This window comes from Harpegnathos saltator, unplaced genomic scaffold (assembly GCF_003227715.2).
Source record: "Harpegnathos saltator strain DR-91 unplaced genomic scaffold, Hsal_v8.6 scaffold119, whole genome shotgun sequence".
Classification (NCBI taxonomy): Eukaryota; Metazoa; Arthropoda; class Insecta; order Hymenoptera; family Formicidae; genus Harpegnathos; species Harpegnathos saltator.
In genome coordinates, this window is record NW_020229894.1 from 1818539 (window position 1) to 1837194 (window position 18656).

General features: G+C 43.9%; 2 protein-coding genes across 9 annotated transcripts in view; both read left to right on the plus strand.

Moving 5' to 3' along the window:
• Nucleotides 1–18656, plus strand: part of LOC105181216 (zinc finger protein 2-like) — a 64992-nt gene that overhangs the window by 35156 nt on the left and 11180 nt on the right. The window contains exons 5-6 of one of the 8 annotated variants that reach the window (XM_025304621.1): nucleotides 13400–15013; nucleotides 15048–15496. The exons of 1 other annotated variant lie outside the window; for it this stretch is intronic. In XM_025304621.1, coding sequence (XP_025160406.1) covers nucleotides 13400–14990 — 1591 coding nt within the window. In that variant the 3' untranslated portion in view covers nucleotides 14991–15013; nucleotides 15048–15496. Of the gene's footprint in view, nucleotides 1–3686; nucleotides 5905–7713; nucleotides 9311–10827; nucleotides 12872–13399; nucleotides 15497–18656 lie in introns of those variants that run through there. 6 more of the 8 variants (XM_025304634.1, XM_025304610.1, XM_025304616.1 and 3 more) reach the window with 6 other exon arrangements.
• LOC105181204 (zinc finger protein OZF) lies at nucleotides 315–2677 on the plus strand. The gene is made up of 3 exons (XM_011137827.3): nucleotides 315–437; nucleotides 561–1005; nucleotides 1575–2677. The coding sequence occupies exons 1-3, from the start codon at nucleotides 421–423 to the stop codon at nucleotides 2181–2183; spliced, it is 1071 nt and encodes a 356-aa protein (XP_011136129.1). The 5' UTR covers nucleotides 315–420; the 3' UTR covers nucleotides 2184–2677.

The following is an 18656-nucleotide window of genomic DNA, read 5'->3' on the forward strand; positions in this document are numbered from 1 at the left end:
GGTCTACAATACGTGTCGTAACTTGTAAGCCGTAAGAATTGGCGAATCACAGTCGATTATTACAAAAATAATCGGCTATAATTGGACAGTTTTGACGGCTTACAGCTTACAACACATATTGTAGACCAGGCCTTAACGTTATGTTTTAATATTGTTGTTTTTTACAGGTTGAAATTTAACACGTTTTGATACAAATGTATTTGATACATTTTAAAGCTCAAATTAGTGATGATTAATATACTTAAGATATATTAAAGCGAAATTTCCGATATATAAAAATGTGCTAACATTATTTTTCTAACGATATATTTTCATACTACGGAATATTTTCATATATTTACAAAGGAAGTGCAAGTAAACAATCTAACACGCGATATATTAAAAAAGTGCCGATGCATAGAACGAGGTGTAAAGCGACAGATGAATGTTAAACTTACGTAAGTTTCCGTGCATTTTTAATACCAAATATTCATAACGAGATATATATATGTATGTATATGTATATTTGTCCTTAACAATATGAATTGATGTGACTAGATAATGACGTTTCGATTGTTTAGGTGGTCATCGACAGACAATGACACTATAATGAAGGAAATTCTTTGCAACGCTTTGACGTGGAACGATGTAACTTCGTCGGAGGTGGAACAAGTTGAACATGTTGAAGAATCATCATCCACGAGGAAAGTTAACTTTTCCGCGGCTGCTACATCGCGACGGAATAGCGCGAGAGTCGTCGTCACCTCTCGCGCAGCTTCGCAGGTGAAGAAGAAGGAGAAGATATTCTGCGACATTTGCAAGATTACCTTCGGCACGCGGGGAACGAAGTATAGGAAGCACATGCTGAAGCACAGTAGCCATTATCCCTTTCAATGCGATATTTGCAAGAAGAAGTTCAAACACAAGATCAACATGAATAGGCACAAGATGAAGGTCCACGGAGAAGCGCCGTTGTACAGCTGCCAGTATTGCGATTTCTCCACAATACACTGCTCTTACCTACAGGTGAGCGTTTGAGTGTAAAATTCCGCTGTCAACATGTTTCCTGCCGGAATTTTAATATTACAAGTGTACCATGTAAGGTTTTATATGAATAATTTCGTGCTTGGACCACCGGTTGTCCTCGTAGTCGTACCAAGAGCTAGATTTTATTTTTCTGAGGCTCTATAATTATATCTTTTATTGCGTATCATGTGTTTAATTTTTTCCAAAATTTATTTTCTAATAACGTGTGTCTTATAATGATCATAAGTATGTCTCATGTTCCATTTTGGAGTCCAAATATCGAATAATCTAAATGAAAAGTTCAGCATATGTGGGCCACACGGCTCGGAATTCGTTGACTACAGCAATTAATCTACACTGTACCGTGTTGCTTACACATCGAATTATTCAGTGCCTCCCGACTAGCTCGAGGACATATGTTACAGTTCACCGCTATATTATATAGTGTCCCGCGATACATTGTAAGTCAACAGCGCGATAAAGAGAATAATTTCGACTATTTACATGACATCTTTAATATATGAGTCGTGATTACCGGCGAAGTGATAACGCACCAGTATGCTTTGCAGGTGCACTTCACTCGCAAGCACACCGATGACTTCCATTTCTCGTGCGACAAATGCGACCGGAAATTCCGCATCAAGGCTGACTACACCAAGCACCTGATCACGCACGAGGGCGACCCGTGCATCTGCGACGTGTGCGGCAGCGCGTTGGCCAACAAGATGTCCCTCTACTTCCACAAGAACTACAAGCACCGGGTGAAGGATGCGAAGTTCCAGTGCCCGGTATGCAAGAAGAAGCTGCAGACGCAGAAAAACCTTGACAGCCACGTGCAGCAGCACGAGCAGAGGTACATGTGCGAGGAGTGCGGCCTGGAGCTGACGCGCAAGTCCTCCCTGAAGAAGCACATCAAAACGCACTCGGGCGAGAAGCCGTACCTCTGCCATATCTGTGGCAAGGGCTTCGCGAACCCAACCGGCCGCAAGGTCCACCTCCTCACGCACTCGGAGGTGCGTCCGTACATTTGCACGATATGCGGCCAGAGCTTCACGCAGCGTCCCGCCTTGTCCGTTCATTGGAAGAAGAAACATCCGGACGTCACAGACGCCCCGCCGCCCGTGTCGATCAAGAATATTATCGCGTCTATTACGCACAACAGTGGAAAGACACAATAGATACCTGTCTTTTATGTTTACAAAATTGGAAGTGCAAATAATCTAGCGAGTACACCCTGATGGAAAGATTCTTACGAGAGCAACGCACTTGGTGTGTAAGAGTGATTTTTTTCTTTCTTCTATGTCATGAAACATGACAATTTATTCTTTATTATTTGTCATGCGTGGCATGATTTTTAATTTTCTTGTGATTGTCTCTGTATGGAGCGAATGTGGCTGTGTATCGACAAATACATACGCGAGACATTAAATGTAAAAAGAATGTGAAATATATATTAATGAACGAGAGATATAAAAACATAATAATTACCTCTGTATGTGCTGTTTAATAATCTGTATTTATTTTTCAGCGCCTCTTTCTCCTGAGAGTTAATAAAATGTGTTGTTACTGTCTCCTCATTTAGCGACTGCACGATTGAAGAATCATGTATCTATGTATTTGTCTGGACATGACCCATGATGTGGTAATTTTTATATATTGACGTCTATAATTCATGTTTTAGGAGATCTGTTCCCGATCAGAGATGCGTGTGCGCTTTCGTGTAAGATCACTCTTGGGAAAGAGTCAATATTGTCAAGATAGAGTTGGAACGCAGAAATGTTACAGATACAAAGACAGAGACTTCGAAGAGAGGAGATAAAAGATGTGGATTCTAATTCGTTGTTGCAACAAGTGCGACCATCATAGCAAAGAGCCGCTCGAAGTTACATTATATCAGATGCAGATCAGAAGTCGAAGACTTAAGGTGGAATAGGATTCCAGGTTCCATTCCGGTGTATACGACCTTATGGGACACGTGTACGGATACAGAAAAGTAACGAATCTAAATGAGTGCAAGTCCCGTTTCAACGAAAGACTTCTGACGCAGTAGAATCTCGTGTGACAGCAAGACGGATCTACGATTGCAAGAATTATGGCAAGACATTCACCTTGAGGAGATTCTTGGAAATTCAAAATCATATCATTGTGATTTTAAATTTTCCGATGGGTTTAATTTATAATCGACGAATGTACACCAGTCTCGATATCGCGCGGAAATAAATGGCGAGCGAAACGACAAGAAATAGAATAAAAATTAAATTAAAACTTGAATTATGTAAATGTATATTTACGATTAAGCGATTTTAAACTTGTAAAGCGATGTACGTATATTAAGTTATTTCTAATTGACGCTGGGATCTTTTACATTTACACTAAGCACCACAATTTTCCTGACGTAGCGTAAGTATGTATTCGGATCGCTTGCGCCAATCCTGATATCACACTGTGCTGAATAAAGCTCTAAACTCGCAGGACGCATTCTCAGTAAACAACCCTGACTTACGTCAGAGGGATACTAATAGACTCGTGATCTTCAGATCGCGATAGCTCCTCGAGACATAATTGTAGCCAAATTTTCTCGTAGAAACGACCTTTAAATCCCGAGTAAGTAGTGTTTGGAACGTCCAAACGCCTCCGAGACGTCGTCACGACTAACCGACATATTCTGATTTATGTTTTAGAACACAAAATTGCAGCAAGAAGGTTCTGCAGACGGATGCTTCCGGTTGCTTTATCGTCGGGAAAGACTCAATACCGATGCGACTATGGCAGCACGCTGACGCTTGCGGTGAACTACACTACTCGTTAATACCGGCGTTAGACAACGTCGTTAAAGCCGATCAAGATATCAGCGTACTTGGCGCACCAGCTTTGACCTGCATTAAGATCGAAGAGTCAGAGAACTCCTCGGACGCTCAGAAGAGCGACAACTGCAACGTCAACCGTAGCATGGGTACGTTGATGCATTCGCACAAGGTGGTTGTCGACGGTTACGCTTGCAACAAGTGCGCCATAAAGTTTCCCATGCGCTCTATGCTGAAGCGTCACAAGATTACGCACAGCTTGCAACTGTGGTTTCGCGGCAAATGCTCGAAGTTAAAGCACAACTCCCAACTACAACCTCGTAGACCAAATGGACCTTCGAAGGTGGTGCGCAAACGTTCGGAGCGTGCGAAGTACATGTGCACGGATTGCGACTTCAGCTGCAACCGATCGACGACTTTGGTGGCGCACATGAAGAAAAAACATGAGGCGACGGCAGATGCGAAGACGACAAAGCAACAGCAGCTCGTCTGTGCGATTTGCAGCTATGAATGCTCGAATCAAGAAAATCTCAACAAACATATGCTGAAGCATCGGAGCGAGAACACGACGAAATTTGGCTGCAACCTGTGCAATTTTGAGTGCAAGAGAAGCACCACTCTGGCGTCTCACTTGGCCCGCAGTCACAAACAATCTAAGAATGACCCGAGCACGAGTAAAAGCACGAGAAGGAGAACGACCAGGTGCAATCACCTGTCACTGAAGAAGTCTGGTGCACAAGTTGTTAGCTCCCAGAGCTGCAAGGTGACCGAAAAGGTGGCCACGTTGACGAGCTCGCAGGAAGATTCCGAAGCGATGATCAAAGAGGAAGGCGGCGCAGAAGATTGCGGCGAAGCGTCCACCGGCACGGCGGCGAAGAAGAGTGTTGAAGTGCACTGCGACCTCTGCGACTTCACGTGTTCGAAGAAGAGCACACTGTACTCGCACAAACGCCGGCACAAGATCGAGAACGAGGTGTTCGCGTGCAACGAGTGCAACTTCAAGACCATCAAAAAGTCCTCGTTGTACTCTCACATCAAGCGCAAGCATAAAGAGCCACGCGGCTCATGCAGCGGTGGCGTCGGCAGCGACGCGCAGCAGCAGCCCGAGCTGTTCTACTGCAGCCAGTGCGACTACAAGAACAAGAACAAATACGAGCTGAAGGTGCACGTGGCGCGTAAACACTCGGACGACTTCAAGTTCTCCTGTGAAACCTGCGGCAAGAAGTTCAAAGTCAAGGGCGACCTCACCAACCACATTCGCTTTAGCCATCGGGAACAACCGGTCATCTGCGACGTCTGCGGCAAAACATGCCTCAACAGTAACTCCTTGTACGTGCACCAGAAGTTCGCGCATTACAAGGCGAAGTATGAGTGTCAAGTGTGCAAAAGGCGGATGGTCAGCCAAGAGAACCTCAACGAGCACATGCTCAGGCAGCACGAGCGCCGGGAAAACGTGGTATGCGAAGAATGCGGCAAGACCTTCTCGCGGAACAGTAGGCTCAAGGTACACATGAGGATCCACACCGGCGACAAACCATACAACTGCACCGTTTGCAGCAAGTCGTTTGCGCGCAGAACCGCGCTCAAGCAGCACCTACTCATCCACACCGGCATCAGGCCGTACGTCTGTGACATCTGCGGCAAAGCCTTTACGCAGAAGCCGGGCCTCATCAGTCACAGGAAGTCGCATCCAGGCTCACATCCGCCGCTGCCACGTGTACTCATCGATCATATCTTGAATGACGTAATGAACGCCTGACAGGCTGATGGAGCGAAGAACCAGCCGCACAGTCCAACGGGGTGACTCGTTCGTGATCATCCCGGCCCATGTGGATAAATGTGTTTATGTAACTGAGACTTTCCTGCCGCGCGATAACGAGCGATCCTATTGTCCGTGGACTTCTTATCTGGTGGTACGATAGTTATGATGTGTAGCGAATTGCAAAACAGTTGAAACCTCGGTAAATATATAGAAGAGGGTACACCTCACCGATTTTTTTCAGTTTGAAGTATGTTATAAAGGATGAAACTCTGAGCCCCTCTCTCGCTTATATGTATTGTTTTCTATATTTCTATGTATACACTATGTTTGGATTAACTGTTTGGATTGTACTGTAAATAACGTCAGTTTATGATATCTGGAATTTAATTCCAGGATAATCAAAATTCCAAAACTTTAAAATCAACCCAGCAAACACAATATTACATGTAACGTGCATGTTGGTTGTAACTTCCTACTCAACAATATAACTGTTATATAACACATGTGCTTGCTGGGAAATATCTCGGGAACTATAAGCGACCTCCGTATAGTTGTATCAGGAAGTCACTCAGAATTTCATTCTTTATGATATATTTCAAAATGAAAAAAACCGGTGAGGTGTACCCCTTTCTATATATTTACCTCTGCTTCAAATATACTTCAACGTACAATTATAAAACTTTAAAGTCAAATATTTCAGAAACTATAAGCGACCCCCGTATAATTGTATCAGGAAAAGTCACTCAGAATTTCATCCTTTATAACATATTTCAAAATGAAAAAAGTCGGTGAGGTATATTCCTTTTCTATATATTTACCGAAACCTCTTGCTTGGATGCAATTTAGAGCGCAGCTAATGGTGCGATAAGAGAAGTCGTATTTGGCAAATATCAGCGAAGTTAAGTTCTCTCTCTCGTCGAACGTCTGCTGCCGGATTGCATCCAAACCGTTTTGAAATCTGTTGTACGCGCGCATGTGTGTATGTCGATGATCTGCCGTGCAAAACTATTGAGAAATGTCGCTCGCGGAGGAACTTCTGATTGCCATACGAGAGTGCAGATGAGTCCTTGACGTGTACCTTTTCGCATCGCAGTTCAGTGAAGACATGCGTTTTTTCACAAAGTATATTAAAGATATACGCATGCTCAGTTGCACATGTAGCTTCGTTGCTGCGTTTATAGTTATGAATTGTCGATCGCTGGTGTATTCACTGCACAACGATGATTGATCATATAAAATTGTTAATATTCGAACGTCCCGAGAACGGAGGGATTTTAATGTTGCATCGTGCTCACAGCTGCAATCTCAACTACACTCGGCGATCTTTCGTTAACTTATTTGTTTCTTACGTTTTCTTTTTCTATGAGGAAGCTTTCGTGTCCCAGATGTGTGTATAAAATCGTAGTGAGCATTCGATCGTAATACAGTGAGTATAATCGTAAGAGAGGGTGATTCTTAGATCCTAATATTGTACGGTGCATATTTTCCTAAAGCATACCGTCTCTGTATCCCAAGCTTAACTATTTTTTTTATACATATATGTGATTATAATTGTATATGTGATCAGCTGTGTAAGCGAGTGAGAAGTAGAGAGAGAGAGAGAGAGAGAGAGAGAGAGAGAGAGAGAGAGAGAGAGAGAGAGAGAGAGAGTGTGTGTGTGTGTGTGTGTGTGTGCGTGCGTGCGTGCGTGCGTGCGTGCGTGCGTGTGTGTGTGTGTGTGTGTGTGTGTGTGTGTGTGTGTGTGTGTGTGTGTGTGTGTGTGTATGACTTAAGTGTTCACCGAATATGCATTAAGAAGTTCCATATGTTACTACACGAGTTGCCTATTTGTTGGTGCGGAAAATGCAACTGTGTGTCTGTCATCGCAACGTTGCTTGCGACTCTTGTGACTTGAGAAGATTATTACAGGATAATGTATAAATGATTATATCAAAATCTGAAATGCTCTCGTTATATTTTACACGTAGAATACGCTCCTGAATCCATTTGCATCAAAGCAAAAATGAAAAGCAATCCCTCAATCTCACTATGTCAAGTATCGAACGTCTATATGCTTGTATAAAAAGAATCAAAATAGCCAAAGTAGAGAGAGACGTGAAAACTTCGCTCGATTTCCAACTAACTGTGCTGTATGATTTTCAGGGTCGCCAACGGGCACGGATATTTTCTGTACGGCAAAGAATCTATACCTATGCTGCCGTGGCAAATAGTTGATTTGGAGGGATGCCTCTATTATGCTTTTGTTCCGACGAGCCAAGCACCAAAGATCGCGAGGCAAAGCAATCCCAAGCAGTCCGTTTCCAATGTGCCGGTAATCAACGTGGAAGACGCAGAGGAGACTTTTGTAATCGCGTCGGACGATAACGTGACGTACTCGGACGAGTTGGGTAATGTCTACAGTTTGAAGATAAAACGTGAAACTACCGAAACGTCAGTGATAAAGAGCGAATATTTAATCGTTGAAGGAAATGAGGTTGACGACGACGACGACGACGACGACGACGACGACGACGATGACAAGGTCTACAACTGCGACGACTGCAACATCTGTTTTCCAGTGATGAAGATGTTGAAGCAACATCGAGAAATGATGCACCAAGCGTCATACAAATGCAAGTTGTGCTTAAAAGTCTGTCGCAGTTTAGTCGCATTCAAATTACACGTGGACCTTAAGCACAGGAAGGAGCAGAATGTAGATGAACGCAAGTTGATGATAATTGAGAAGGAAAATAAGAAGAAAGAGGAGGAGAAGCGGCAACAAGAAGAACAGCAGCGGCAGCAGTCTCCCACGACGTATCGCTGCGACTTGTGCAAGTATGAGACCAACAACAAGCTTACCTATCAGTCGCACATCAAAAAGAAGCATTCGGAAACGATATCCGTGGACAAGGATGTGTTCATGAAATACATCGACTCGGAGAAATACGCGTGCGGTGCGTGTGGCTTTAATTTTCGGAACCGACGTCGGATGAAGGAGCACATGGAGCGCAAACACGCGGCCGAATACAAGTACAACTGCGAGTTCTGCAACAAGAAATTCAAGGTAAAGAGCGACATGAGGCTGCACGTGCGTTTTAAACACAAGGAAGGCCCGATAGTGTGCGACGTGTGCGGCAAAAGCTGCTCCAACAGCAATTCGCTCTATGTGCACCAAAAGTGGGCGCACTTTAAGCCCAAATTTGAATGCAAGATCTGCAAGCGACGCATGGTTACGCAGGCGAACCTCGAGCAACACGTGCTGACGCAACACAAATACAAGGAAAGCTTCGTCTGCGAGGAGTGCGGCAAGTCGTTCTCAGAGAATCATCGGCTCAAGCAGCACATGATGACGCACACCGGCGTCCGGCCGCATCAATGCCATATATGCAAAAAAGCCTTCGCACGCAGGACAGCCTATAGGCAACATTTACTCATCCACACGGGCAAACGGCCATATGTTTGTGATATCTGCGGAAAGGCCTTCACGCAGAAGCCTGGACTGATTTGTCATCGTAAGTCGCACCCGGGCGTACACCCGCCCTTGCCGGTGGTGCACATCGAGCACATCATTAAGGAATTCATGAAAAATAAATGAGGACCAAGTGAAGAGACCAAGTGAGACGACGGTGTGTTATGTTAATATGAGAAATTAGAAAGGTGTCTGGTTCACTTCATTAATTCATAGCAAGGCCAGTTGTTCCATATTTCATTCTACGTAAATTCCGTAAATTTGAAAACAAATACGAGAAAATAAAATAATGTAATAATATATACGTATATAATAATATAATATATACAATATATATATATGTGTATGCGTATATACATAATATATATACACAAGCATACATATGCATATTAATGCAATATTAATGTATATATTATTATTGCTATTATATTCATTTTGCATAAACAACACGGAATACTGTGCGCAACAACGCAAATATATATGAGATTATGAGATGAATCATTAAATTTGCAAATTTACGTTTTATTCGATTTCATGGTTTATATACATATGTATATCCAGACACACCCACAGGATAAGTTTACATATACATCTCATATATCGCTTGGTGTGATAAGTAGTAGATTGTATTTTAATAAAAAAAGAAGATATCAATTTTTATGTTGAGACCGATTTATTTACATCTAAATAAATGTCGATTTTTCTTTTTTTTTTCTTTCGAGGAACTTACCGGTTGGCATGAATCAGAATAAAAATTTTCAAAATATCCTTGATAAGTCTATCTTATGAGTCTATCTTAATAAGTCTATCTTATGATCTTATGACACAGGAATAGTATAAATAAATTAAAAATTGCATACAAATACTACATGTCTGACTAAAATTTATAACCTAACAAAACATGGTATCGAAGTTGTTTCAGGAGTGCTTTCTGTGATAGAAGTTTCCTGTTTTTCGAATGTTCTATGTGAATGAATATTACATGAAGAATCATGCTGTCGCATTTCTGCTGCCTCAGAACGACGTAAGTGAGATCGATTTAATCACGAAGATCAACTTTTCTAATACTTTTCTCTTATTTCTATTTCAGGAAAGTCGATCGTTGCCTTGGATGTACCTACGGAAAGCGCGTTTTAGTCTCTTTTTAATAAGAAATATAACAAATTATGTCTGCAATCTCATTACCAAAAATTGTATTATAAATAATTGTATTGTACAAATGAATAATTTATGACTAATTGTTAAGAATTAAAAATCTTTACATATATATATATATATACATACAAAATTATCGAAAAGATCGAATCTTGCGGATTTTTAATAAAATAAAGATATTCTCTGGAATATCTTTATTTACTAAAAGAGTCTTCAAATCTTCATCAACATTTCGAGGTCAATCTCGAGTATTGCGAAGGAAAAGTTTTTCTTGTAACGTTACACGCTGGCAGTCTTTGTTATTAAGAATTGACGCCAGCAGTTAAATTGTCTCGAATGCGTCATGTTTCATCGTATACTCAATTTTTTCTCTCCCTCCTTTCTTTTCTTCTCCTTTTTATTCTCTTTCTCTTCGTATGTGCGTGTGTATATGTGTGAAATAAATTATGTTTCATAATTAATTCTACGTCCTAATATATTCCGCACTGACAATACCTATTTTTACGTCCTGTGCGGACGGGTGAAAACGATCATAACATTCTTCTCATACCAATGCCTTCGCAAATTTTAGATTCGAATGTAAGTACCCCAAGATACACGTAAGCTCCTCAATCGCAGAACTGTAATAAAGATGCTCCCTCGTGCTGTTTTAGGTCGACCACCGCGGACGACGTGACGACGCGTGAGACTTCGAAGAAATCATCAAACACTAAACGGAGAAGGAGGAGATTCCCCGTAAAAATTCTCAAATACGACTCGCTCGTCTGCGACACCTGCCCCAAGCAGTTCAAGAGCAAGTACTCGCTGAAGCGACATCAGCTCACGCACACGAGAACGCAAATCGGTCTGTGTCGTGAGCCGAGTGCCAAGGTGAACTCCACATTGACCGACGCGGTGCCGCGCAATCAGGAGGCACTCTCGTGCATGGCCTGCGGCTTTCGCTGCAACAAAAGGTCCACGATGATCGCACACTTGGCGGAGAAGCACGAGCAAACGTCCAGAAGCACCACTACCGTCGACAACTCCACCATCACCACTGTTACTACCACTACCACCGCTACTACCACCAGCAACTCCGTCAGCACTACTTTGACCAGCGCAAGCAACAAGCGAGAGCTCACATGCATCGTTTGCGGTGTGGTATGCGCCCGCAAGGAAACCCTGAGGTCGCACTTTGTGCGCAAACATACTCAGCACTACAGCTACTCGTGCGAGCACTGCGGCAAGGAGTTCAAGATCAAGGGCGACCTCACCACGCACACTCGACTGAACCACCGAGAGTCGCCGGTGATATGCGACGTTTGCGGCAAGACCTGTCGCAACAGCCACAGTTTGTACACTCACCAGAAGCATGCGCATTACAAGGCCAAGTACGAGTGCCCGGTGTGCCATCGGCGACTAGTCACGCAGGAGAACCTCGATCAGCACATGCTGACGCAGCATGAGAAGAAGGAGAAGTCCGTGTGTGAAGAGTGCGGCAAGACCTTCTTCGAGAACTACGACCTACGCAAGCACATGAGGATCCACACCGGCGATAAGCCGTACAACTGCAGCGTCTGCAGCCGATCTTTCGCCCGACACAGCAGTCTCAGCCAGCACCTGCTGCTGCACACCGGCGAGCGGATCTACGCGTGCGACGTCTGCGGCAAGTCCTTCGCACAGAAGGCCGGTCTCATCTGTCACCGAAAAATCCACTCGGGCACTCTGCCGCCGTTGCCGGTGATACATATCGATCACATCCTCAAGGAGTTTATCAAGAAATGAAAGTGCGCTTGGACGACGCTAACGACGACGATGTGCCTTATATTTCGACGACCGTATGCCTTATGTTTCGAGAACGCTCTTTCTTCCTCCGTGCCTTCCTCTTACCTTCCTCTTATCTTCCTTTTGCTTTCTATTTCATTGAACTCGGTTCTGTTCAACTCGGCGAAGCTATTGACGAGAATGGTAATTTCGTCGAGTTTGCGATTACGTTGATGGCGTTGATGGCATTCCAACGATTGGCCAGTCCTCGGAAACTGGGGAACTGATGCGAAGTGCGGAGTGCTAGTTTACGATATGACGCTCGCGCAATTCTAGAAATATCGAATGGAATTGGCATCTTGAGCCGTAGCTGCAGGGAAATACGTTCAAACTATGCAATCTTAGGCAGAGTCAAAGATACGTTGGCATAAGACCTTATCAGGAATGCTCTTGCGGTATCACGCACACGAGATAGGATGTTTCTCCTACTTCGCCTTGTTGACACGTGTATTGTTCGTACATGCGTATTCGACGCGATATATTTTACATGAATTTTGGAGAAAAGAGGAAACTCGTCATCCTCGACGTGATTCCATAAATGCTGCGTCTCTCACGTCTGTAATATCTGGGTTCTCGTTACTTGGAATATCAATATGTGATTGAAACTGTCTGCTAAAATGAAAACTGCACAAATGTGTGTATGTGCATATATGCATATATCTGAAGCATTTGGATAAGAGCAATTGCAAATATGCAAAATTTGTGATGATAATGATATTAAAATCTTACGTCGTAAAGTCCACGCGACCATCAATCTTAATACTTAAGAATTAAGCGCTTTAACTTCACAGAATTGAATTGAACGATGAGTCTATGAAGGAAATATTGTGCGAGCCATATTTCATGCTTTATGTTTCATCGTTATTTATGTCGTAAATATCACTTGAAATTCCTCGCTGTTCTTTTTTTTTTTTTTTTTTTTTTTTTCATTTTTTTTTTCATTCCCACGTACTTTTCATTGCTCCGAGAAATAATTAGAAATTATTTAGAGATATGATAGTTATATACGATAAGATTGATATGTTTGTAAGATTGTTGTATAATAAATACACCATCGATTATGTATATATTAAGCGTACATATGAAGTGGCACTTCATTTGATGAAAAGGACATTTTTTTTTCTTTTACTTACGATTTCTCCCTGTTTTATGATGGCAGTTTCGTAGCTAATGCGGCTAATGCAACGGACTGCGATGCTGATTTGCGAGAAAGGTAGTTTTAGCTTTTCACTTGTGAGTACCCTGACTGATTTGATCTGTAGCTCTAAATACATACATACATATACACGGTACGTTAAGTAAAACATTTCATATCGTAACAAACGACGACAACGCGACGGTAAATCGCCCGAGATGGAAGCGATTTACAGCCAGCATCATTCGAGTTCCCAGCAATAACCGATCTGCCTCTTGATGTTTCAGGTATGATCAAGACAGCTGCAATCCCCGTGGTATCTTCATCTTCGACAAAGAATCGGTGGTAATGAAGAAATGGCAGATACTGGAGTTCGACGGCAAGCCGTATTACGCATTCGTGCCCGAGGAGGAGGACATGCCCTTGCCCGACGAGGAAGCGGAGGAAATAGAGGTGCGGAGCGAACTGGAGGAAGAAAACGCCAACCTCAGTATAAAAGAAGAACTGATGTTTAAGGACGAGGTTTACTACGACTCGATGGAGGAGAAAACGTACAACGATGACGACATCTTCAATGGGAGCGTCGACGAGCGCGATGAGAATGTGAAATCCATTACGCTCAACGGTATCAACGAGGTGGACAAGTCGAATTTCGGGGATGTGTATCAGGTAAAAGTGCAGGGTAGCGTAGTGACGCTTGAAAAACTCGTATCTACGGAGGAGGCCGTGCTGGAGCAACAGCAACAGCAGCAGCAGCAGCAGCAGCAAGAGGTGGTGGTGACGAAGGATACCGACCAATATCAGACGGAGGGTATATATGAATACGAGATGGCGGAGGTGGCGGACGTAGAGTACCTCGAGGATGAGATAACATACGTCGAAGACGATAAAACCGCGTCAAACTATAAAATCGCGAAGGTATCCGAGAAAACGTCTCAGAGCTCCAGTGGCACCTTCAAATGCCGGGTGTGCTCTGAGATGTTCGACTCCGACATCTCCTTCAGGAAGCACGTAGCATGGACGCACAAGAAGAAGGTGTGCATCAAGGAGGACGGTGCTTACATATGCGCAGTGTGTGATTACAGAACCCTGAAGAAGAGCCTGTTCGCTACGCACCTCGAAAGGAAGCATGAGACATGGTCGAGGAAGCGAACGACCACTGCGGATACGTTCCCATGTGTAGCCTGCGGCTTCGTGTGTAGATCCAAACATTCTCTGCAATCGCACTTCATCAGGAAACATACCGATCGCTACGAGCACCATTGCAATTTCTGCTCGAAGAAATTCAAGGTCAAGGGCGACCTCACCAATCACATACGGTTCCACCACAAGGAGAAGCCGGTCAAGTGTGATGTCTGTGGCAAGCTTTGTATGAACAGCGGCTCCTTGTACGTCCACCAAAAGTGGGCGCATTTCAAGCCCAAGTACGAGTGCCACATCTGCAAGAGGCGCATGGTGACGCAGGAGAATCTCGACCAGCATCTGTTGACGCAGCACGAGCAGCGCGACAAGATCGTGTGCGCCGAGTGCGGCAAGACCTTCACCAAGAAAGACTCCTTTAAGCGGCACATGGTCGTGCACACCGGCTGCAAGCCTCATATCTGCCTGATCTGCAGCAAACCATTCGCTCGACGGTCGCAATTGCGTCAACACCTGCTGATCCACACCGGCAAAAGACCGTTCGTCTGCGACATCTGCGGCAAAGCTTTCACGCAAAAGCCGGGCTTGATCTGTCACCGTAAAACTCACCCGGGACCGCATCCGCCTTTGCCTGTCATGCCGATCGCGGATATCGTGAAAGAGTTCACGGAGGGCTACGTGCAGGAGATTAATGCGCGCGTGTGCGAGGAGAAAGTCGACGAGGTCGAAGAGGCGTGAAGAGTGTTCCGCGACTGCAGTGATCGTCGAGCAGGGGCTCCGAGCGCACGTGTGCGCTCGGAGCCCTCGCTACTCCTTCAACCAAAGTCTGCGACAGCATGAACTCCAGATTTTTTGCACGGTGTCAGTGACCAAAACCACAATTGGAATGTTTTTTATTTCGTTGGGGTCAACCATCCCTGCGAGTTACAAACCGGCACTTGTTGAACCCGCGAATGAAGTAATAACTATTGCCTTGCCTTTCCCCGATTTCCTGTCCCAGGAAATTGTCACCAATCACACGCGAAATTATGTTCAATGTTCACCGAGAGAAAAAGAGAGAAAGAAAGAAAAAGCGAGAAATGAGGAAGCAACTGCACACGAGTCGCCGAGGAGTTTGAACGACGTGAATTGACATAGTGAACGTATTCTATTTAACACTTTCAAGGCGTTATTGAGAGTTAGCTTGACACGAGGCATATTGTTCTCGCAGAATGTGTGTGTGTGTGTATATATATATACACGCATACATACACATATATGGTATATACATATGTGTGTATATATATATATATATATGTATGTATATACATATATAAACATATATGTATGTATATATATTTATGATTATATATATATATATACACACATACACACACATATAAATACATATATATATATATATATAATATACGATAGAGTACACGATGGAACACATGTACTTGTATTAAAGAAACGAAAAGAGACGATTTCGAGAACCAGAAGCATTGGAGAGTGGTAAACCGTCGACAATTGATTTGTATGGAAAATTTAATAAAGTAACAATCGAGTAATAAGATGTATAGGATAGTGCACATTGAACTGTTGTAAATGACGTTTTTTATGACGAAGCAAGGAAAAGGGAGCTTTCTTATCCGTTGTTTGCTCGATGCCCGTTCGACGCGTCGATCATTATTATCAGTATCGGAAAAAAATCGAAGATTGTTGTTGAATCGCGCGAAAGCATCTTCGTGCTGCAAAAGTGTTCCTCTCGTGAGAGAAATTCTTTTCAACGGCGAAGGGGAACGCGGTTCTCTCGGATGTTGTACGGAGATAATCGTTCGCTTCGTTTAAAGATGCAATGGTCGAGATCGCTCGTTTTTTCTCATATGTCTAATTGAGCTTCGGCACTTTTCGTCGGGAGAAATTTTTCCAAGTAACTGAGCACTTTTAAGCAAAATACTGACGCGCGCTAACGATATTTCTTTGCTTAGTAAAAATATTGACAATACGAAGGCAAAGAAAGATGTATCATATAATTGCTCTATATATACAGCTATATATACAGCTAGTGCCTCCAGATATAGTTAGTGCCTCGTTTTATTGTATAGTAAGCAATTTTCTATTCAGAGTCACTGTCGGTCTGCATGGAGAAATGCAATTTTTAACTTCCCCGATCACGATCACCACCATCTCCACACTCGTCGATCAGGTCTTCAAAAGATTCCAAGAGATAAAATTCGTCAACGTGAAATTTCGTTGTGTCGTTGCGTCATGTAATGCCATGATCAAGGTTACGCATCGATTTCTCCATGCATCGTACACGTTTTCTGAAAAATATATACCGTTTATATCACAATTTAGAAATAATAACATACCGAGTAACTCTTCACATAAGGGGGAAAAAAAAGAGGAATAGATCATGCGGCACAGAATTATTTTTTCTAAGGCGAATGCGTTTGCAGCACACACGAGCACGCACACACACACATACACACACTCATACACACACACACACACACACGACACAGATTTCCGTTTTAAATAAATATTTTCAACAGCACGGATCTCTATGAATTACCTTTGGGGCAGAGTTGATTTTTTACTCCAGTTTGACTCTAGCATGTATCGATATACTTTTAAGAGCAGGGTCTCTCTCGCCGTCAAAGCGGACGCTTGACGAGATCCCTTGGACATAATCTACCTTCAAAGGTGATCCAAATGTCATGCAACGTTTTGTAGAATTGTAATACGAGATAAGTATATTTGTCACACCGAGCGGTCTCGCGAAATGCCTGATGGTTAATGCCGCTCCTCAAATTTTCAGGTACACAAGCGACATGGATCCTTTAAAGATCACATATGAAGAATACGTGATGGCTTTGGATCTTGTCCAGTGCAACGTGGGGCAGCGTTGTACGAGAAACTCGATATCGAAGAGCCACCTGCGCACAGACAACTGCCCGAAAACGTTTCGGCAGACGCTCGAGAGCAAATCCGCAAACGAGGACGCACGGACGTGCGACCTGTTGAATTCATCGCAGCTGAAGAGCCACGCAAGGAATCTGCTTTACTCCTGCAAACACTGCGACGAGCGGTTCCCACTGAAGCGTGAGCTGCAGCAGCACATAAAGCAGGTGCACACGTCGGAGAAGCAGCAGCGGTCGTACCGCTGCGAACACTGCGACGCCGTTTACAAGCACAAACTGTCGCTGCAGCATCACCAGGTGAGGAAGCACACGGAGGGCCGCAAGTATGAGTGCGACGATTGCGGCAAGTGTTTCAAGATGAGGAATGACCTGTACGTGCACATATGGAGTATCCACGTGGACAGGAACGTGGCGGTGTGTAAGGTGTGCGGTAAGACCTCCCGGAACGAGTACGTGTTGAAGAGGCACATGAACTACGCGCACGGCGACCGCAAATTCTCCTGCAACATTTGCAAGAAGATGTTGACGTCCCGCGAGGCCTTGAAGCATCATTGGAAGCTGCACGATCCTGAGCAACTCATCTGTCAGAAATGCAACAAGTCCTTCAGCAACAAGGACTCGCTGAAGGTGCATATGAGGAATCACACATGCGTCAGGCCCTACGGCTGCACGGCCTGCGACAAGACCTTCAAGAATCAGAGCACATACAAGCAGCATCTGCTCACGCATACCGGCGTCCGGGCGTATGTCTGCGATGTCTGCGGTAAGAGCTTCACCCAGAAGCCGGGTCTGATCACCCATCGGAAGAAGCACCCTGGCCCGTTACCACCGTTGCCCGCCAAGTCCGTGAATGACGTTATAGAAACTTACTTGCAGAAGGAGAGTGTGATGACAATGACAACAAGGAGTAAGGCGAGGGACGTGACTCAAAGTCCTTAAACTTTTGCACGCGGAGGACTCCGCCATTCGTTGCGAGAGGGATATATATGCATATGTGTATTTGTGTGTGTGTGTGTGTGTGTGTGTGTGTGTGTTGTAAATGTGTACCGAGAGAGAATTCTGTAACGAATCAATAAACGATGTCATGCAAATTATGTTTCTACGACTGTAATTTGATTCTGTTTCATCATGTTTCTAAGAGACTGATTTTACTTTACGAAGGATGGAACTTGTACACTTTCCTAAGATGATGAGAGACACGCGTCGAGAGTGCACGCGCTTGTTTACGTTTGTGTTATCACGTGTGTCACGCATTGACAGCGTTTGAAGCGCGACGGTCTGTCAGAATCTGGCGGCTGTCCCGCGCGATCAGCTGCGAGCGTTGCTCGCGCTGCGAGAAACGGCTCTCTTACAGGTTGGAGATGAGATTGACGTTTTGAGATATTCCTTGTTAGAATATGTAAGTGCGCGCCTTTTCACACGTAACACACAGCACGAAGGCTTATTTCTGTATTAGCACAAGATAACGGGGGCCTACGATTTAGAGCGACGGGTGTTT